This window comes from Phyllostomus discolor, chromosome 14 (genome assembly GCF_004126475.2).
Source record: "Phyllostomus discolor isolate MPI-MPIP mPhyDis1 chromosome 14, mPhyDis1.pri.v3, whole genome shotgun sequence".
Lineage (NCBI taxonomy): Eukaryota > Metazoa > Chordata > Mammalia > Chiroptera > Phyllostomidae > Phyllostomus > Phyllostomus discolor.
In genome coordinates, this window is record NC_040916.2 from 23246822 (window position 1) to 23268703 (window position 21882).

A 21882-nucleotide genomic window follows, 5' to 3' on the forward strand; every position below is an offset into this window, starting at 1 on the left:
AAATAATAGTTTCTTTTGGTTCTGATAAGTTGAAACAGAACAGTTTCTTAACTGTTAGCCTTTTGACCAATATGATTTAAAAATAGGGATTATCATTGGTAATGACCTGGTAAAAAAGGTGTTATATATTCAATTTGTTAATGAGTTTGCCCGCTATAGTCCTTACCCTGGATCAGGGGTGTCAAACTCATTTTAACTGGGAGGCCGTATCAGCCCGGAAGTTGCCTTCAAAGGGCTGAATGTAACTTTAGGATTATATGAATGTAACTACTCCCTAGCCAGGGGCAAGGAGCTCAGTCGCTGGGTAGGAACAAGGTGCTGGGCTGGATTAAACAAGGTAGAGGGCTGGGTTTGGCCGGTGGGCCTTGTGTTTGCCACCGGTGACCTACATTCAGTTCCAAACACACCCACACATCTGCACGCTATACACATTCACATACACGCAAACAAGGATTTCAGAGGTGGTCCAGCTAAGTGCCCAACCACAACAGAGAAGAGCCCTTTAAGAAGCCTCTTGTCAGTCCTCAGTGTTCTTTTGTTCTCATCTTATTTTACATAATTGGTGAAGATGAGGGAAAGGGACATACTTATGTCTGTTTACTATACAGGACCAAGTACACAGCTTTTAAGTAACATTCTATCTAATTCAGTTTGATGGAAGTTAATATTGTCCATTTGCCTGCATAAGATATCAACAGGGTCAGTTTGCCAAAGAAATTTCTAGTTGGCTCAAGTGCTCTGGGTCTGAAGCGTCTCACTGCACCTAGCCACACTTCCACCAGAGCCTTGGTTGGGGAAGACCCCACGCCCCTGTTGCGGCTAGGCCCAGAAGGAGACTCTCGTATCCTGAAACATGTTTCTGAAGCACAGGCTACTCAAAGTAGCATTTTTCTGGTTTTCCCCACATGTCTCTCTAAGTTTCTAGACCATTATTTTTTCATATCAGATGAATATCCAGCTGTCTCAGTGCCACAGGGTGAAAAAACTGTCCTATCTCCATCAAATTACTTTACATAACAGAACAAATTCCTGGAAAGACACAGACTGCCAAAGTTTTCCCAAGAAGAAACATATAACCTGATTCATCTTACGTCTATTAAAGAACTGGAAATCATAGTTTAAAATTTTTCCTGTGAAGGCTTTCAGGCCAAGATGGCTTCACTGGTAAATTCTACCAAACATTTAATAAAGCTATAATGCCAAGTACACACAACTGTTCCACAAAAATAAAGAGAATAGAATACTTACAACTCATTTTATGAGACTATCATTATATGGATACCAAAACCAGACAAAAATATTATCAGAAAATACAATACAGATCATTTTCCCTCATAAACATTCATGCAAAAGTCCACGGCAAATGTAAATGACTATAATCCTACAGTATATAAAATGGATAATATATCGTGACCATGTAAGGTGGATTTCAGGAATGCAAGGTTGGATTTCTAGGCAGTGGAATTCACCATATTTATAAACTAAAAATTAAAAATCATATAATCATCTCAATGATGCAGGAAAAAAAGCATCAAAAGCCAACATCTGTTAGCAAACTAGAAATTAAAGGACATTTTGTCGACTTAAAGGTCATTTATGAGATAATCTACAGATAACATTACTTAATGACTGAATGCTTTATTCCTGAGATCAGGAACAAGGCAAGGATGTCTGTTCTCACCACTTCTGTTCAACATTATACTGCAGTTTCTACCAGTGGAATAAGACCAGAAAAAGAAATAAATGACACCCAAATTGGAATGGGAGGGAACAAAGCTATCTTTATTTTCAGACAACATGACTGTCTACATAGAGCAAATTATTGCATTTCTATATGTTAACAATAAGCACTAGGATACTACAAAAATTAAACTACTCTTTATAATAATATCCCACATGCGAAATACTTAGGGTAAACCTGAAACAGAATGGGAAAGACTTGTACACTAAAAACTATAAAACACAGCTGAGAGAAATTAAAGATCTAAATAAATGGAAAGGTATAGTGAGTCATAAACTGGGAGACTCAACATGGGTGTGATGTCAGTGGTCCCCATGACAAAACAGCCTTTGACATGTTTGTTAAACTTTGCGCAGCCTGCAAAGCTGACTGCTCACTGCCGTTCATTCTCCCATCTCCTTTGTCTACAGCATCTCCAAACTTGCCAATTCAGCATGTGGAAAGCCTTTGAGAGTATAGATTCTCGTGAGGAAGGAGATGCTGAGTAGTTTTCATTTTATTTGGACTTGAAGTCAAATGGGCCAGAATTCATTTTTGCCTCTGCAGGAAGGGAAGGAGCAGCTATGAGATTTTATACGTGTACATGAATAGGCATATCGATACTTAAACTTGTAGGCTGAACTCTGAGATCTGAAGGACTTTCTTATTAACAAAATATAAGGAGAACAGACAGAAGAAGCAGTGGGAATAAAAGCATTTTAAGCAAGTCGTAAAAAGGTTGGGGTCTGTGAGCTTTACTGACAGCTCTCGTCCTGATTGGCTTCACTGTCCGGTCCCATTGGGTCAAGATGGCCTTCCTGGCCCCCTCCCACCTCCCTGGTCCCATAAGTCGGAACTGATAGGGGCTACAAGGACCGAAGTACACCTGCAGGGCCAGCTGGGGGTCTGTCAGGAAGAGCCACAGTATGTTAGGCTTGGCCCCTATGAAGGAGCCCAGCTCGTCCATGTACGTGATGTAATCTGTCAGCAAAGTCTGGCTCTGGCCAAACCTGAGGAAAGAAAAGAATATATAGCAGTGAGTTGTAAACAGAAGCACCAATTTCTTATTTTCTACCTCAGAAAATTAGCATTTTAGTGGGCATCTCCACTAATAACCCTGTCCTCTCTCTTGCCACAATATTAAATGTATCATTTGGTTTTTTGGCTGTAAACAAGCTTTTAGTTTTCTCCCCTTCCTAATCTCTATCCAACTTTGATGTGGTTTTGGGTTTTTGGGGTTTTGGGTTTTAAATTTTATTTTTAACCATAGTTGACATACAACTTAATACTCTTTGGGTTCATCCATGTTGTTGCAAATAGCCAGATTTTATTCTTTTTATGGCTGAGTAGTATTCTACTGTATAAACATACCACATCTTCTTTATCTGGTTGTCTCTTGATGGACACCTATGTTGATTCCATTTATTGCTATTGTAAACAATGCTGCAATGAACATAGGGGTGCATATATCTGTATATATTATTGTCTTCATTTTTTTTCAGATCAATAGTGAAAAGTGGGATTGCTGGGTTTTATTATAGCTCCTTTGTTAATTTGTTGAGGAATCTCTATGGATTTCCATAGTGGGTGCACCAATTTATTATTGTAGCAACAGTGCACAAGGGTTTCCTTTTCTCTACATCCTCACCTGCATTGTTATTTGTTGTCTTTTTTGTAATACCCATTTTGAACGGTGTGTGGTGATATCTCACTGTAGTTTTGAGTTGCATTTCCCTGATCATTAGTGATGCTGAGCATCTTTTCATGTGTTTTTTGACCATCTGTATGTCTTTGGAGAAATGTCTAATCAGGTCATCTGCCTGTTATTTAATCAGATTGTTTGATTTGGGTATTGAATTGTATATTAACACTCCTATTGGATATATCATTTGCAAATATCTTCTTCCATTCAGTAGGTCGTGTTTTCATCTTATTGGTGGTTTATTTCACTGTGCAACTGCTTTATTTTTTAAATAACATTTATTGTTGTAGCATTGGTTCATAACATTGTATAAATTTTAGGTGTACAACTTTATTATACAACATCTGTATACTCTATTGTGTGCTCACCACCCAAAGTCTAGTCTCCTTTGCTTACCTTGTATTTAAACCTGTTTACGTTTTTCATCCTCCTCCAACCCCGCTGCCCTCTGGTAACCAATATTCTATTGTCTGTATCTATGAGTTTTTGTTTGTTGTAAAAGCTTTTTACTTTGATGTAGTCCCATTTGTTTATTTTTTCTTTTGTTGCCTTTACCTGAGGAGACATATGTTGGAAACTGCCCTGCCTGGTTTCAGAAGCTGTAACCCCTCCATGGCTAAGGCTGAGTGAGCGACCTTCGGACCATAAACCATTAAAGAGACAAAGCTTATCTCCCTGGCAGGGGCACTGCCTCTGCTCCTTTTACTGCACCCTGCCTGGCCCTCAATGCTTGATCAGTTAGCCAATGATGGGTAAGATTCCTTAAGGAAGGGACGACCTAAGACAGGCACGATCATGAGGGCCCCCAGGGAAGGACTTGGGGGGCTACAGAAAAAGGGGGTGATGGACCCTCGCCTTTCAGCTTTGACATAGCCTGAGTCCTCATTAAGAAGCCTCCTAATCTCTTGGCTGCCTTACTTCCCCTGCCTGACTTAAGCCTGAAACAAAGTCTTAAGCCTGAAACAATGCTGGAGGTGGGTGCGGCCCTGTGCCGGAAAGGGCGGGTTCCCTAGGGCAATTAGGCCTAAGAAAGAATGTATAAAATGCTATGAAACCTACTTTGCTAATACCCTCAATTTAAATAATAAGGGAGCAAGCAGGAAGCGAGTTTGTTCCCGAAAGTTTTACGGCCCTTTAACTATCTGACCCTGACTCAGAGTAAGCCCTCAGAATTCTTTGAATGTTATCTATTGTTTAGTCATTTGTGCCTGTCAATGATTGATGAACTTTATTCCTGTGCAAATTGAGCCCAATCAAAGCTAGTCAAGGCAAGGGTTGGGGTGCTCTCCTCTTGAGACAGAAGCCATGCCATCCCTTTTCCTCTTCAGGACTCAGTAGTCCATGTGACTTTGTCTTGTATCTCATCCATGATGCTGTGGACACTGTGGGCTGGTGTCAATGTTAGACATATTTTAAAAATATTGTAAAGACAGATGTCTAACCATTTACTGTCTTTGTTTCCTCCTTGCCCCTCTCCCCAGAATTATCTTATTCTTTGGATCTTATTTTTTCTTTGCTCTGACTTATTTTTAAATCTGTTTCATTGTGTATGTTTCTTTGTTTCCTTTTTATTGAATTTGTTGGGATGACACTGGTTAACACAATTATACAGGTTTCAAGTGCACAGTTCTACAACACAGCTTCTGTATAGTGTATTGTGAGTTCATCATCCAAAGTCATGTCTCTGTCCATCACCACTTATGCCCCTTATACTCTCATCCACCTCCCTCCATCCTCCCTACCTGCCATTCACCACACTGTTGTCCGTGTCCATGATTTTTTCTCTCTCTTGTTTTCTTTTGCTGTCTTTGTTTTATTATAGGGGTTTCATGGTTTTAGGTCTTAGTCTTTGAGTTCATTTTTGTATATGGTATGAGAAAATGCTCTAATTTCAGGGTCTTTTTTTTGTCATTTATCTGTTTTGTTTTCCTATTATCAAAGAGACTGTTTTTTCCTCCACTGTATATTCTTTCCTCCTTTGCTACAGATGAATTGACCATATATTCATGGGTTTATTTCTGGGACCTGTATTCTGTTCTAGTGATTTATGTCTCTGTTTTTATGTCAGTATCATACTGATTTGATTACTGTAGGTTTGTAGTATAGTTTGAAACCACAATATGTAATACCTCCAGCTTCATTCTTATTTCTCAAAATTTCTTTGACTATTCAGGGTCTTTTGTGGTTCCATATAAATTTTAAGGTTATTTGTTGTAGTTCTGTGAAAAACACCTTGGTATTTTAATAGGGATTGTACTGAATCTGTACATTGGGTAGTATGGACATTTTAATGATGTTAATTCTTCCAGCTTATGAGTACTGTTTATCATTCCATTTATTTGTGTCTTTTTCACTTTCTTTCATCAATGTGTTATAGAAATCTCAGTACAGGTCTTTCACTTCCCTGGTTACATTTATTCCTAGGTATTTTATTATTTTTTTATGCAATTATAGTGGGATTGTTTTTAAATTTCTTTTTCTGATAATTTGTTATTTGAATATAAAAATGTAGCACATATCTGAATATATATTATGTATCTTGTAACTTTACTGAATTCACTAACTTAATTTTTTCTTGGTGAAAAAATCTTTAGGGTTTTCTATACAGAGTATTACATTATTTGCAACTAGTGACAATGGTTCTTCTTCCTTTCCAATTTGGATGCCTTTTATTTTTTTTTCCTGTCTGATTGCTGTGGCTAAGAAAGACATGTGGCTGATGAGAAAGGAGCTCTCGAAGGAAGTGTTCCAGTTATTTTCAATCCCAGAACTACTGGCATTTGAACTGGATACTTCTTTGCTTGGTTGTACTGTCTTGTGTACTGCAGGGTGTTTAGCAGCATCCCTATTCTCTACCCATTAGATGCCAGTAACGCGTCTTTTTTACTTGTGATGACCAAAAATATCTCCAGACTTTGGGAAAGCCACCCCTGTTTGGGAACCTAGTGTTGTACAGGAGGAATGTAATGGCTCTTATCTGCCCATGCAAGACTGTTTAATTATAGCTAGTGTTCTGTTTGTTTCATTAGCAAGTACAGTCCCTTACCACTCGAGTTTCTTCTTCTTTATCTTATCAATATCATCCATCATTTCCTTTGTAGTTGGCAGAGTACATGAGCCTAGGAAAGAAATAAAGAAAGAGATATTGAAAAAGACAAATCAGGAATGTATAATGACACATAATGCATTTTATTCTGTAGTTATTAATTCTGTCCCTAAAAGATTTTGTATCAACGGTACTTGAACAACAATAAAAAAAATTAGGAAAAAAAAAACCTTTGTTTCAGTACAAAAATAAATAAATAAAAAGAAGGGGGAAATAGATTTTGTATCAAGAGGAACTGTCTTTGGTATCTCTGGTAGAAAACAGTTCACAGGAATGAAGGTCTGAGAAGCCCATGATCTTGCTCCAGGAACGGTGAAGCTGCCCTGCAGTGAGGTAGTGACGGCAGAAGAGTCTGGAGCTTTGAATCACCCAGCCTCCTATTTCTGTGACGTTATATAGGGCCCAGTCTTCAATATACTCAGAAACACTCCATGCACATGAACATCTTAACAGTTTCTTCATGTTTCTTGTCAGTGTTGTCTCATTAAGGCTTCTCTCCAGAAGTAATCTGGTGCAATAGTTCACTCTTAAGGTACATGGCAATTAAAATGGGACAGTGGAAGGAGGACGCATGGTTTTCTCAGAATCAGCCTGCAGCCAACGAGGATATTTTAAGGTATGTGAATATCTAATCACTATGTTGTACACCCAAAAGTAATATGATATTGTATGTCAACTGTAATTGAAAAATACTTTTTTTAAAGTGAGAGCAGCATGATTTTTTAGTTTTTTGTAAATTTTACTACATCAGTAGAGGCTTTTTCTGATTGCTGATGGCAACTCACTTGCCTTTTAACAATGGTGAGAATTTATTGTGGTGTCCACAGTGAGCGAACACATCCCAGCTCTTGTTAGCATCTTATCTCAGCCTGACAGTGCCCTGTGATCACGTGGTGGCTGTGCTTCCACTAGAATTTTGATCATTTTGTTTGATGTTGTGTCCTGAGTGCCAAGACAGAGCCTGGCACATAGTGGGTACTCATTAGTATTTGCTGAATGAATGAATGAATGATACCCTTTGTTTCATGTAAAAAATTTTTTGGTTTATAAACTGTATCCAGCCTTCCCATAATACCTCAGGCACGAGGCATTGCTGTGCCATTCAAGAGAAAAGATAATGGGAACATTTAGTAGGGGAGTGCCCTTACAAAAGATTATACAACAGGGCTGTTATAATAATGCTCCCTCGTGGTCCTTTTGCAAGAAAGTCTTATTTATCCACAACATTTTTAGAAAGCACATACATACGCTCTATGATTAACATTTTCTTCATTACCTGTAGTCTCAGTTTTTATAGATGGTATGCTAGGTAAGGTATACCTGTATTGGCCAAGACTCTTAAACCCTTGAATAAAAGGACACTTTCAATAACAATGATAATCAGTGTCTTTGGAGTAAATTAAATCACCATATTTGAGACATTGCTTTTCTCTGTGTTTCTTGTGTTCTTGACCTTCTCACATAAACATACTTGTAGTCCCTGGAGACCACGGAGCTGAGAGTGGAGGGATGGGGAGAAGATTGTCTGTAGAGTAGAAGTGACCTCATGCTGTTATTCTGAAACAGGTGGACAGCAAAAAGGCCTCCAGCACGTGTCCGGGCATGGCCTCTCCAACCTTTGCAATGTACTTGGACACTTCAGTGACTCACTGCTATTATTCTCTTGCTTAAAGACTTTCAAAGTCCTTTAGGTTGCCTCACCAGAAGTCTAAGCTCTTTAACACAGCTTATACAGCCCTCCACTCACCAGTTCTTTCCTCCATTTCTTGCCACCCCCGCCTCTGCTTCATATCCCCTCACATCAAAGTATTTCTGGGTCATTACCTACTCCGTGCAGTTCCTCACCTTTATGCCTTTCCTCATGCTGTTCCCTCTTCCTGGAATAGCTCACTGCCCAGCTGCCTTCACCAGAACAGCCTATAGTTTTTCACACTGTGGCTGGCATTCCCCTCACCCTATTTCAAGCTCTCTGAGGTCAAGGAACATGTCTGTCTTATTTCCCTTGGTATCTCTAGCACCTAGCATAGTGCTTGCTATCTACTAGATGCTTAACAAATGTCCACTGACTGAACAAACGAGAGACAGAATGGCCTACCTACCTGTGAACACTTTAGCAGCCCAGCGGGCTTGCTGGTCAGTGGTGGGGATGGCAGCCCCGAGGGACTGGATAAGGCCAATCACAGCCAAGGTTGGCTTCTCCATCACTGGGGGGAAGATGCCTTTAAACAAGGTGACCTCATCGTTTCTGCTCTTGATGATGGAGTCATCAAGAAAAGGGTGGGCATAAGTATAGCCTGTGGCAAAGATGACAGCATCAATGGCCTCAAAGGTGGTCCCGTCCTCAAACATGGCTGAGGTCTCCATGAACTTCATTACACTGGGCCTGATGGACAGGGTGCCACACAGGATGCGTGATGGGAGCTCATCGTTGAACACAGGCTCTTTCTTCAGGGTGCTGTGAAGAAACAAGAGTCACAGGCCTTTGCCGTGAAGTGCCTCGTTCCCGGGGGATCCCCACAACAGCCCATAGCATGGAGACCAAATCTGAACACTTAAGTGTTGGCCTGAGGATACCCGGGCTCTCTTCCTCTGTGCAGTTCCTCCCGTGGCCTGGAGCAGACCTTAAGGACATCTGTCTGAGCTGCTTCTTGTGGCTCCTGGAAACTTGGAGGTTCTCTTCTGGGTGCCTACGCTATTTGGAGACTCGCCAAATGCATTAGAAAGAAAGTACTTCCTAAACATAATAAAATGGTTAAGAAGGCTGACTCTGGAGTCAGATGATGCAAATGCATATCCTGGCTCCACTCTTACTAGCTGCCACTTGTCTGTATTTGTTTCCTTCAGGGTAAAATGGGGACAATCTAGAATCTACCTGATATGGTTGTTGTGAGAACTAACGAGTGATTATCTGTAAAGCACTTAAGAGAGTGCTTGGCATGGGCGAGCATCATTATTGTAAGTGAACTATGACTGTAACCAAGATCTCTCCTTGTACATGGGGAAATCAGATTTGCTGTGGCCGGATGTCATATTGCCATGTTTGGCTTCCTTTCATCGGCTGTGGTCCCAAAAGAAAGCATAACAATTTGGGTGTTGTACTTCTGTTGCCATAATTCTAGGAATGGAGCCTCTGTGTGTGTGTGTGTGTGTGTGTGTGTTGTGTGTGTCTTTGATGACATTCTTCATTCTGAGTTAAGTTTCCTTCAGGGATTTGGGCATTTCTTTTATCTCAGACCCTAGGGAGCCTTATTAATCTTAGAATTTTTTCTATACTTCCAAACTGCTCTCCACCTCTATAACCCTGAAGTTTCTTCCTTTACTTCAGAAGGTGACAAAAAGTAGGCCACACAGTGAAATCTGTTTTTCTCTCCCCTCCTCCACCTCTGCTGTTCAAGGCAGGAGTGAGAGCATGTCAGCTCCTTGGGGTGTTTGGAGCCCTTTCTGGGAGGGAGCTTAGTTTTGGGGAGTGGATTTCCAAAACCATGTTTTAATCATCTGAAGGACAAAGCCAACATGCAATTTGCAGTTTCCCTTACAAGAGAAAAAAAAAAGGTAACCAGCTCAAGATCTGAAACTTCCATTGCGTGAAGTATAATTTTAAATGTGTGAAGTCACCATTGTTTTCTTTTAGGGATCTAGCTGTCTGCCAGACTAGGGAGGAGTGAGGGTTTGGCTCCCAAGTCTGGCATTTGCTATTTCAATTTTCAGTTCTCTCTTATTTTTCCTTAGCCTGTTTCTCCAAACACAATGAAACACTTTTGCCAGCATGGGCCAAAGATAAAATTTCTTTGTGAATCCTTTCTTTTCTTATCCATTTAAACCTTTTTTTTTTTAAATTGATACAGTGATTTTTCTACCTAGAATGCCTTTCTCATTAACAGAGGTTGGGCTGTGTCTCCATAGAAAATACATACACGAAGCATGCTAATTTCATTGACTGCATTAGTTCTGTGATCTCAAATGCCTGAGGTGCCCTGAGACTTCCTTACTGTCCTGCAAAAACGCCAACCCTCCCTCGATGGAGGAGCTGTACACTTTGGTTTTGCGTCTTCCTACTTGCTGAGACATGTCGGGTAACCCTACTTTGTAACTGTTCCTTAGGAGCATATTAGAAAATTCAAGACTATTAAGAACCAATATTTTGTGAAGCTTTATAGTTTACAAAGTAAGTCTTATATTTTTTTATCTTATGGAATACCACAACAGTCTTGAAGAATAGGTATATTATTATTTCTATCCCCATTCAACCTGAAGTATGGACAAGATATTCCTCAAAACACTGTAATTTGTGAATTGGCTCAGCCCTCAAATGTCTGTCTAGGTTGTAGCCACCACAACTGAATCCTGCATGGCAGGGTGACCGAGCTGCTTGCCCCTTTCCTGTTCCCTGATTCTTCCCCATGCCTTTTCCCCACTAGACTAATTTCAGGAAGATTTTCATCCCAGCCATGGCCTTTGGGGATGCTGTGTCACCTACACAGTCCTCAGTGTAACCCCACCAGCCTCAGTGAGACAACTGAAGTAAGACCTGGAGAAAGAATCCCACTTAAACCAGTGAGCCACTCTTTGAATGAAAAACACGTGTTATTGGTAGTACCCATTTAGAGGCATCAGGCCGTAGTTCTCATGCTTAAACCATGTGTTCATCTTCTTGACGTACAACCAGTCAGAGACAGATGAAGGAAGGGCGTTCCGGAGAAAGGAGGCAAAGCGGGTAACATACACCATGTCCCAAGGATAGCCATCATCCCAAACCCGGCTCATGACCCAGGAACCACTCCTGGTGCTGATGATGACCTGGTGGGGAAGGAGACATCGACTTCAGTAGTATTCTGCAAGAGGTAGTAGATACGACACGATTCTCTGGACATCTCCATGAGTTTACCTCCTTCACCATCAGGGGAGGGCCGCATCTCAGAGCGGGTGCGTGACTGAAACCAGGCAGAGGCGGACCCCCTCCCTCCCTGTGCCCCAGAAGGCTAGTGCACAGTTGTCGGAAGAAGTGACGTGTTGGAACAGGAGGGCTCTGTATTCACCCGTGACAGGTTTCGTCTGCATACACTCATAGGCTAAGACTGTAGGTGTGATAGAAACCAGCCAATCCACCAGTGGTGGTAGTGGCTGGGTTGGGTGCAGGAAATGCAGTGAAATCTCCTGCTGAGATGAGGGTTTAATTCTGTTCTCTGTTCCTGGTCTCCTTTGCCAGTTCTCGCTCCACACCTAGGTGCATGTAGCCGGGCAGCCCCGCACCAGGCGGTGGCCTCAGCCCTGAGTCAAACCCGGTTGCCAATTTTACCACTTTTGTGATGACCCAAGGGGGTCTGACTTTTAAAAAATCCTTAGCTTTTATTTGCGTGCATTTAAGAATTTATTTATTGAGCACCTATTTCCTTTAAAATGTGCTGTTTCTACTGGTTATGGGGTGTAGCTTGGAATCTCTTGAGAAGTCTCCCTTGACTCCAGGCTGGGTTAGGTTCTCCTTTCTTGGTGCTGCCACTCACTGAAGTTGCATTACCTCCTTTTGCAAAGGTGTGCATACCTGTCATCCCACCTCTGCCCATCGCCTGCTCCTTGAAGTCAGGAAGTACTCTGACTTGTTTCTCTGTTTATTTCTGACACATAAAAAGTGCCCCATGTTTTTTGATCTGTGGCTCTTGAGTGGATAAACAATAGTAAGAGCTAAATCTTGTGTTTCTTCCAGACATTCAGAGTGGTAAACAGGTACCTTCTGCATTGTATGTGATAAGAAATGCTGTTAAATAAATTGAGGTAGAGTCTGACTAGCCACCAGTTTGCTGGGGGTGATCAGGGTGTAAAATGAAAACAAAAATGCACACTGACACACACACACGTGCGCGCGCGCACGCCTCTGGTTCCAGCAGCATGCACTCCCCGTCGGAGCGTGGGCCCCTTCACCTGGCTTCACAGGGAGAAGGTCTGTAGTCTTCCCTGCCTGGGCATATGTGATGGGGGGTCAGGGGCCCTTGTGGTAGGACATGGCCATCAGCATCCTCAGTGCCTAGGCTGTAGGTTTGGTAGCACAGCCGTCCCCCAGGTTTGTTTCCCCAGACCTTTCAGATCATGTACCTGTGTATCGAAGCGACTGAGCTCTACAGCAATGTCACATCCCGAGTTCCCTAGGCCAATCACGAGGACCCTCTTCCCCTTGAAGGCTTCTGGGCCCTTATAGTCCCGGCTGTGGAGGACTTGGCCTTGAAACTGGTCTAGGCCTAAGTGGAACATGGGAAGTAGTTTGAGTTGATTTTCAGAAGAAATGATAAAGACTCACGTATTTTGATATTTTTATTTTTAAACTCCTAATGGCATTCTTAACTTTAAAAAAAAGTTTCCTAGTTGAAATGCATTTATCCTTTTGTTGTTTTTTGACAAGACACCCTCAAATGATTACTTTCAGTGCCTTAAAAAAACCCTTAAGATACGAGAACTTCTGTTTTGATAATGATAGCTAATATTTATTGAATACTTCCGAAAGCTTTATGTATTTTAGCCATTTAACCTTGATAGCATCTCTGAATGGTAGGTACTGACTGGTGTTATCTCTGTTTTAAAATACAAGGAAACTGAGACAAAAAGTGACTTGACCAAGGTTAGGTGGTAAAGAACCCGTGGAATATTGAGCCCGGGTGCTCTGAGCCTGTGCTGTATTGTGAGCCTCCAGGAAATACACTGCCTCTCAACATCAGTGGTGTGATCTTCGATTCTCCATGAATCTCTACTCTTTTCGTGATCTCAGCCTGTGATCATCATGCCTTGAGATGGGAACTGTAGATGGGAATCTGAGTGGATGTGTGTTTCTGTTGGAAGGAAAGAAGGAAGGCCGCTTGCGTGTTGTATTTATTTGATGCCTACTACTTTTGTATAGTAACAGTGTGCCTGCATGCATGCAAACACACACTGAGATTTCTAAAGTTTGTTTGCAAAATGTGGACATATATGAAATATGGAAACCCGGATTTCCTCTGCAAGTCACCAATTTGTTTGTTATAAATAACATAAGAAGGTGTGACTTTCTGTAAATAGTTTGGCAGTTGAGCTGTACTTTTGTGAAGGTGTAATACCCTCTCTCAGAGACCCCACATGCAGTCAGGACTTACGTTCACATTGTGTCTAAGGTAAGACACAGATGAAACCTGTGACTTCCTCTTATCTCTGGCTTACAGGCCCTTGATTCTTTTAGTATAGGGGTCCAGGAGGCCAGTTATTACTATACTTCACGTATCTTCAAGCCTAAAATTTTGTTTTGAAATCTCTGCAAGCTTAAGAATAATTGTTATGTACAATCTGTGGAAAGGTCTACTTCAACCTTGATTTTCATGTCTAAATCCCGAGATTATTATACATTTTCCAAACTTACCAGGGAAAGAATCACGGGGCAGATTGGGGTAGACATGATGTCCTGAACAAATCATTACAGCATCAAAAATAGTAGATTCCTGCTTCCCATTCTTTTCCCAAACCACTTCCCACTGGCCGGTGACTAAGAAGCTGGGACATTTCTTGACACTGGAAACCAGGGTCTTAAAGAAAATCAGAAAGAAATTTCTTCTACTCATAGTTCTATATGTATTTATTTATCTATTCAGCAGTGTTTCTATGGAGGAAATAATTGTTATGATCTCCCCAGGCCATTGAGAAATGTATAGGAAGATGTTAAAATAGGAGTCACAGTGAATCTTCAGACCTCACCAGGGAACGTACTTATGGGGGTATGTTTACTTTTTTGACATGAAATTAGTGAATTTGGGGTGTATAACACTGAGTATTCTGGGGAAGGGTGCTGTGTTATTGGCACACGGCCCTCCCCCGTGGACACCCATGTCTTCGTCCTCTTCGATCCCATCTCATCTACTCCAGTGACGGGAGAATGCCTTAGGGGTCAGTCCTTGCTCATTCTCTCCTTTGCTCTGGATGGACACTCTCCTTCGGAAACATTAGCCACTTTCACAATATGACTATTATGTAAGTATGTACAAAAATGAAATTAGATTACATTAACTTCAATTACAATTGTTATAATTGAATTATTTTAATTTGGCACATTTAATTTTAAGTTATAACTAATCATAATTGTGATAGTTTAAATATAATTTATTTTATTATATATACTATATATTCATATACATAATATATATTTTAAAATTATATAAGTATAATCTATATTTTATTGTATTAAAATAATAAATACATAAAGTTATGTGTAATCCCACTTCATGATTTTGCTGATTATTTTTCTAGGTCTCTGTGCTCTGTCTGGAACAGTCATGCATTGGGGTTAAGAATAAGATTAAACAAATGAAAAGCATTGTTGTTGTTTACAGAGCCAGTGCCTCTGGGCCCTGATTCCTGAGGCTCCTTGTCTAAAGAGCTAAGTGGGTGGATGACGAGGGAGAGACTGTTGATTGTCCATTTCTCATGGAAGGCTTTCTCACAAATGCCACCCTTTCTGAAACCACGCCGTATGGACATGAAGTGTGACACGAACTGGAGAATCTGAGGTTGTCAGTAAAATATGAGAGCGCGAGGGTGGGAAGCACGCCGCAATGGCAGAGCTGCCTCCAGCATTTTCGGTGGCATTTTACCAGCTCTCAGAGACTGACGGGGAGCGTGTTTAGGGACAAAAAAGACCAATGCATGGATACTTTACAATCACCACTGCTCAGCTCTGATGGGGGAGCTGTCCAACCGTTTGGCTCTGATTTTTATAACTGAGTGCTGTGTCCTTTTTCTCCTACCCACGGATAGCAGCAGCACAAGTTACGCGGCCCTTACCTCAAACTGTATATACCGGAGAAGACCCTTCTCCTGAGCAAATGCCTTTATGTACTCCTGGAGCTTGCTGTGGTGCATGAAGTTGGGGTAGTCCTCGGGGTACGGGAAGTCTGGGAAGCACATCATCTCCTTGGAAGAGTTAGTGAACACGGCCGGGTAAATGCTGGCCCTGCCTTCTTCTGCGTGGTCCTAGGAGGAATAGCAAGACTTGAAAAGGAAAGTAGGAATGGTGTGATCCTCAGCAAATATTCAACTCTTGGTTGATGGAAAGCTTTTAATTATGTAAAAAACCAAAAACCAAAAACCAAAACCAACAAACAAAACCAAAACCCAAAGACCCATGCAAAAAGGAACAGGTCTCTATAAGATCTGGAAGGAAAAGCGTAACTCCTGGCTCAGAGCTGGCCTCTGTCCACCTTAGTCCTTGTTCTAATTACCCCCAGTATTAGCTCTGTGTTTTTAGTCCCATCGAATTTTCTTTCTTTTTTCAATCACAACCATAGTTCCGGTATTTAAAAAACACCCAGCTAAGTGGTTTGAAGGGGGCCTCAGCTTTTAGCTTGTTTGACCGGCCGTGCGGTATCCAGTGAGCGCCTCAATAGCAACAGAACCCTCTGTTGAAGTGGTTCCCCCACTTTGGCGAAATTGGAATCACCTGAAGGGCTCCTTAGGCTGTAGCTGCTTGGGCCTGCGCCCAGCATTTCTGACTCAGCGTGCCTTGGGTGGGGCCTGAGGATTTGCATCTGCCAGCAGGAGGCAGTTGACATGGCTGGCCCAGGGACCCACTTGGAGGACCACTGCTCTGTTGGAAGTGAGCTCCGAGCTTGAGGAGGGCCCTAGCTCACCACTTAGAGGCCATCGCCCGTCGCCAGCAAACACAGGAAGCCAGAAGCCCGGAACTTGTGTCCCACCTTGGCACTGCATTTTGAATTCACCGTGTAATTGAAAAGCAGCTTCTTTTGAGAAGTGGTTGAAGGCTTAATTGCAAAGCAACATTTCCTCTCTGACGCCAGGACAAGGCTGAAGTTTACACAATTGCCTGCCTAACAAGCACAATTAACAGCCCGCAGCCTCTGCTTCCTCGAATCCTGAGGGAACTGCCATGAAATGGAGGAAAAGCCTGGAATGGCTGCTGGACTCAGGATGTCTGTCGTTCCCCCCAAGCCCTTCCCCCTCCCCCTGCTGTCCCCTGAAGATAGAGACAAAAAGTTCTGGAAAGAATGGGGAGGATTGTATCTCTGGGGGCGGGGGGGTTGCGTGCTTCCCGAGGCCTCAGTGTTCTCCCTGAAGTTGGAAACAACACTTCCTGTGCTGGTGGTTCTGTTTTTCTCGGAAGAGCTGAGCTCAGAGATGGTGACTTTCTAAACCTCAGCTGGAAGCGTCAGCCAAGGTCAGCAAGAGGACAGAGGCTGGTGCCGGGCAGGTTCTCAGCTCTTTCTGCCCTGTTGCCCCACGGCTGGTGCCTGTGGTTGATGATTGAGAGAAGGAGGGGTGGAGGAGGTTTCTTAGCTGCCCTTTGAAGGCTGGGAGGGCTGAGCTGCAGCCTGGGGACTGGTTAAAGGAATGTGAGACTTTGCTCTTGGATGATTTCCATGTTAATTAATCTCTGCCCTTTGGCCCCTGGACCCCAGCCAATCAGAACATGCGGAGAGAATATGTATCCTGCAGCTCCTTGGATTTTTTTCCCCCTAAGAGGCTGTTCTCCATACAAAAGAAAATAGATGTGTTGTATACCAACAGACAATTGCTCCAGAGAGCTCGAATTTTCATTATTTCAATATGTCAGGTGGTTTGAGCCAGTGAGGAGGATATTAAGCTATGCCTCTGCCTCTGGCTGGGACAGCCTGCCCTGGACCCGGAGAGCCAAGCAGCTGCAGGCAGCTTCTCACGTCTGTCCAGGCTCATCACTGCGTTCATGTCTCCTCTTTGCCACTAGAGCACAACCAGCTTGAGGGCAAGGGCAGAGGCTGCTTCAGGAGGGCTGTGTGTGCTTTTTTCTCGTTCACCTCGATCTCCTTGCATTTTCCATCTCGGCGTCTCAGCCTCATTTCTGTGGGTCTAAAGATACCCTCGAGGTCCAGCTCAGGTGTTGCCTTCTTCCTCCTCAACTGGAAGTTGTCTGCCTGCACCACACCGATGCTCTTCACGCCCTCATCTCACGTTCACTTGTCGTGGAGCTGTCCTGACACTTGCTTCCTTTCTGCGTTTGAAACACTGGCTGCCCGAGGTGCCTCTTTTCTGCAGCCACACCTCACACCGAGCCCTGTGCACATGTGCACACATGTGTACTTGACGAATGAATACATGAAAGAATAAGTCGAACACAAGCCCAGAGAGTTCTGTGTCTCCCCTTGCAGTTGAAATGTCCTGACCTATTGTACACAGCATGTTGAGCAACCTCTTACCACAGCGGATTAAAGTCATCTGAGGCCAGGGGGCCCTGTTAGAACACATGAAACTTAAAACACGCTCATATGCAATCTGCTAGTGTGTAAATCTGATTTGGTTTTCATTTTACAGGAAAAGCACATGGTAAAAAGTTCAGAATGATCAGGTTTCTCTCTTCCAGAGCACCTCTGCCCAACAGGGCTTGTAAGAGGAAAGCTTATGTAATACATTTTCCAAAAGCCCCTCTCTGCTTGTGCATCGTGCCAAGCCACTCTTCTTTGAAAAGAAGGAAGGGCTGCAGTGCGAGGAGGAGGCTAAAGTTCATGTTACTTGTGTGGGTGTACAGCTCCCCAGGGCCTTTGGTATCTTTCTTCTTACACACAGTAACCTCAGGGAAAAGAGACATCTGCTCTTGTGGAAAACCCGGTGTCTGCCCTCGCACCTTATCAGCCCGTGTTCTGTTGCTTCTGGGAATAAACTCTCAGATCGGGCTGCACTGGTAGCCTAGACCCCCGGACAGACTGTGTTCAGTGTCTCCTCTGTGCCTCTCATGGATTGCTGGTCACCCCTGCCTGGAGACCTCTCCCACCTGGCACTGCCAGCCTGTTGGAGACTGCACGTCTGCAGGGTGCTGTTCACAGACTACGCTGGGCATGGCACTCTCTGCACTGTGTCACATAGTGGTCCTCTGCTTTCCTTCGAGTAGGGCATCCTTCATGTTTCAGCCAAGAGCCACCCCTGCAGGAGTTTGCCCTGGCCTGACAGGAGTTTAGTAGTCCACCCTCTTCCAAACCTCAAGGCACGTGTTCATTAAGTTGATGGTCACCAAGTTGACAATCAAGGTGGTGTAAGTTTCCATAATCTCTTATGTGACACTCTTTGGGTCAGATATATTTTGGAAACATGTAGATTTGGGGATTATTTTAGAGCGGAAACCATTTATGTAGAGTGATTACTTCATGTATATTAGCCATCCTAGCACCTCGCACACAACTTTGCCAAACTAGCTGCTCAAGCAGCATTGAGTTGTTATTAATTAGATAATAGGGAACCATTTCATGGTTTAGATGGAGTTGGCCATATCTCCCTGAGCAGATGGAAATAAAGATAACTGAATTCTTAAAAAACAAACCAACCAACAACCTCTTGCTTATTCCCTAATGAAATTTAAAAATTAATGATCTCATAACTTCTGTGATGAATACTTTCAGGCTTATAAGACCACCAATTTTCTTAAAAGCTTTGAGATCAGTCCAGATGTGTTCTAAATTAGCACTGGTATGCTCTGTTACAACAGACTGTTGTTGCAGGTTGGGCTCTAACTGAGACGAGGACAGAATGTAGTGACAAGATGAATGACAGGGATATAATCAATGTCTTCAAGCAAAGTGCTTATCATCTACATTCGATAATAAGGGTGGGGAAAGTCATGACAGAAAGGCCAGAAGTTTTCCCAAACTTGGCTTTGAAACTTAAAAATTGTGTTTATAATGACGGTTTTCTGATTTTATCATTTCTACAATAAGTCTGAATGGCAGAGACAATCCGTTTTGCCTCTGGATTTGGAGGTGACAGGACATTCAATAACCACATGCCCAATACACACAGTCATCATTTATGAAAGCTTATGATGTTTGTCTGGTAGACATAATTATAGAATTATAACTGTTAGAGTTGGAAGACACATTAGCAGTAATGTAATTTCCAACCTCTGCATTTGACAAATGAGCGTTTGGGATCTAGAAAGAAAAGGGACTTGACTAAAATGCCTGCCCAGAACACACCTAAGAGTTGAGAAGAGAACTCGGGACTTCTGACACCATGTAGGTTTCTCTTTTCCCCCCTGTTCCTAGGGTTTAAGAGCAGCAGGGATAGAGCCCTCTCAGCTGCATGGGGAGGCAGTGGGGTGACTTGCACTGATTACTGACATCAGCCCTCCTCGCAGCCCAGAGGTCTGCGCTCCATCGGGCCAGTCACAGTATTTAACAAGTGGGATGTCTTCCTCAGGAGCAGCCTGGAGGGGAGTAGTTCTGGATGACTGGGCATCAGTGAGGTGGGAGCGAGGCGGCTTTGCTTTCCAGATCTGGAACTTCTGTGACCGACCTCCAAATCCAAAGTAGAACCGGTCAGATTGGATTTGCTGTAGAACCCAGCTCCCTCTTACTGGGGTCCCAGCGGTGGGCCACTCACCGAGAATTTCCATAGGCCTCCCACGTCATCGCTTCTCTCGAAGCAGATGGGCTCCAGCCCCTCCTCTAGGCAGCACCGTATGGAGGCCAGGCCACTGACACCAGCTCCGATGATGGCCACTCTCTTCCCCATGGCCATGGACAGGGCTTCTTCAGAAGACCGTTCCTGAGCTCCGCAACTTTTCAGCAGAAATAACCAGCTGAAGTTTAAGAGTCAGGACCCTCACCTTAACGGAAGAACATAGACATATTAACAGTCGATACTCATTGTTTTTTGTTTTTTTTTTTACCACTTTTGCAAATAAGATTCTAAATCTGGTCTCTTCTCCTGATTATTCAACTTGCCCAACATGGTGGAGTCAATGAAGGCAAGAACAGGAAGGACCCTGAGGGTCATCAATCCCATGTTCTCATTACAAAGGAAGCAACTGTCACTCCGAGGAGATTAGAAATTAATTCTTCAGGGTCTCAGGGCTAACAAGTAAAGGTGTTAGAGCTAGAACTCACGCCTCCCGCATGCAACCCACAGGACCACGTTGCCCCTACTCACTTGGCTCAAAGGGGCCTTACTCTTATTCCACCTCCTGCCTTTCCCCAGAGAACCAGCAGTGTTCTGAGTGTGGAAGAGAATGTCTTTTGAGGTGATATTTGAGAAAGGGGGTGGAGTTATTCTTAAAGTGACAATTCCTTTTTCTTTGTATTCCTTAAGGTGGAGTGCCCTGGTAAAACCTGCAAGGACCAAATGTGGTAGTGATGGAAAATGGGGGCGGGGAGGAGAGCAGAAGAATAAAGAGGTGGGGGAAGGGCAAGAATGCAGTCCCTGCTCTGGGGGACAAGCAGTAAAGCAGTCATTGATATGGTCATTGGAGCTGTAAAGCAAACCCCTGGGAGATTAAAGGAAAAATATTTTTTTTGTTTATTTTGGCTTTAGAGCTGTAGAATATATATAAACAAAGGCTATGCACCTGGACTACAAGGAAAAGTTTTCTTGTGCCAATTTTTTTTAAGCCCAATTTTCTGGAAACTTAAGATAACCGGACTTGAGGAGCTGATACTAATTTTTGGAGATAAGTTTGTAAAACTAGTGAACTCAGGGGCAGAATTGTGAAGTCACTCGTCTGGCTCCCTCCCTCTTTTACATCTTCTCATCTTTCTTCTGTACTCTTCCCTCTTTCCCTCTTCCCTCATCCCCTCCTCCCTGCCTCCCTCCCTCCTTTCTTCCACCTCCCTGTGCATCTACTGCGGGTCATGCATTATAGGAGTCTCTTAGAGACTCAGCAGTGAGCAGACAGCAGTTTCCATCTGGAAACATATAGTCCCGTGGAGGGAGAGATGACGAATGTCACAACAGAAGAAACATCTAGGAATAAGAGGCTTCCAGAGGAAGTGAGAAGAGAGCTGAGTCTTGAAGGAATAGATGCTTGCCAGGTGGACAGTGGACAAGGAAACATGACAGCCAAAAGCAAAAATGTGCCGCTGCAGCCTGGCAGTGAACAGAGTTTATTAAGGGACCATTATGTGGGAGGCACATCCTGGGCAGCTGCAAGATGAAGGGTATGTCCTCCACACTGCTGGGCAGGCACCGAAGACTGACATAAAACAGAGCTGGGTGGATAGGGGAGATGTGACCAGACCCAGGTATGGGGAATGCTTGACCCGATCAGGAACCAGCACACCACAAGATCGTGGGCAGAGGAACTGGTTTATGTCAGGCGGAAGCTATTGATTTTGATCACACAGTCTCAGATGAGGTTTATAGGAAGCAACCTCTGTTCTGGCCTGGGTCTGACTTGAGGGTCCGGCAGTGGTCATGTCACAGAGCAGTCTCTCCTTCTCAGGTGGAAGTAGCAGAATTCAACACACAGGCATTGGATGGTAAAGGACATTGAAGTGTTAACTCAGGGGTTGGGTACCATCCTCTGGTTTATGATGATCCAGAATTTTGAACAAGAAAGTGACAAGGTCAGAAAGATCAGATTCAGATGGA

The 21882-nt window shown here is 43.1% G+C and overlaps 1 protein-coding gene across 4 annotated transcripts; it reads right to left on the minus strand.

Moving 5' to 3' along the window:
• Positions 1 to 1761: 1761 nt before the first annotated feature.
• FMO3 (flavin containing dimethylaniline monoxygenase 3) lies at positions 1762 to 20597 on the minus strand. 4 transcript variants are annotated; one of them, XM_036015896.1, is made up of 9 exons: positions 20466 to 20597; positions 19897 to 20122; positions 15319 to 15507; positions 13904 to 14066; positions 12616 to 12758; positions 11126 to 11325; positions 8628 to 8983; positions 6469 to 6541; positions 1762 to 2730 (listed from the first exon to the last, which is right to left on the minus strand). In XM_036015896.1, the coding sequence occupies exons 2-9, from the start codon at positions 20032 to 20034 to the stop codon at positions 2388 to 2390; spliced, it is 1605 nt and encodes a 534-aa protein (XP_035871789.1). In that variant the 5' UTR covers positions 20035 to 20122; positions 20466 to 20597; the 3' UTR covers positions 1762 to 2387. The 4 variants fall into 4 exon arrangements, with proteins under 4 accessions (XP_035871789.1, XP_035871790.1, XP_028386832.2 ...); XM_036015897.1 differs by having other exon boundaries at positions 2330 to 2730; positions 15319 to 15525; XM_028531031.2 differs by having other exon boundaries at positions 2330 to 2730; positions 20477 to 20492.
• Positions 20598 to 21882: the final 1285 nt, after the last annotated feature.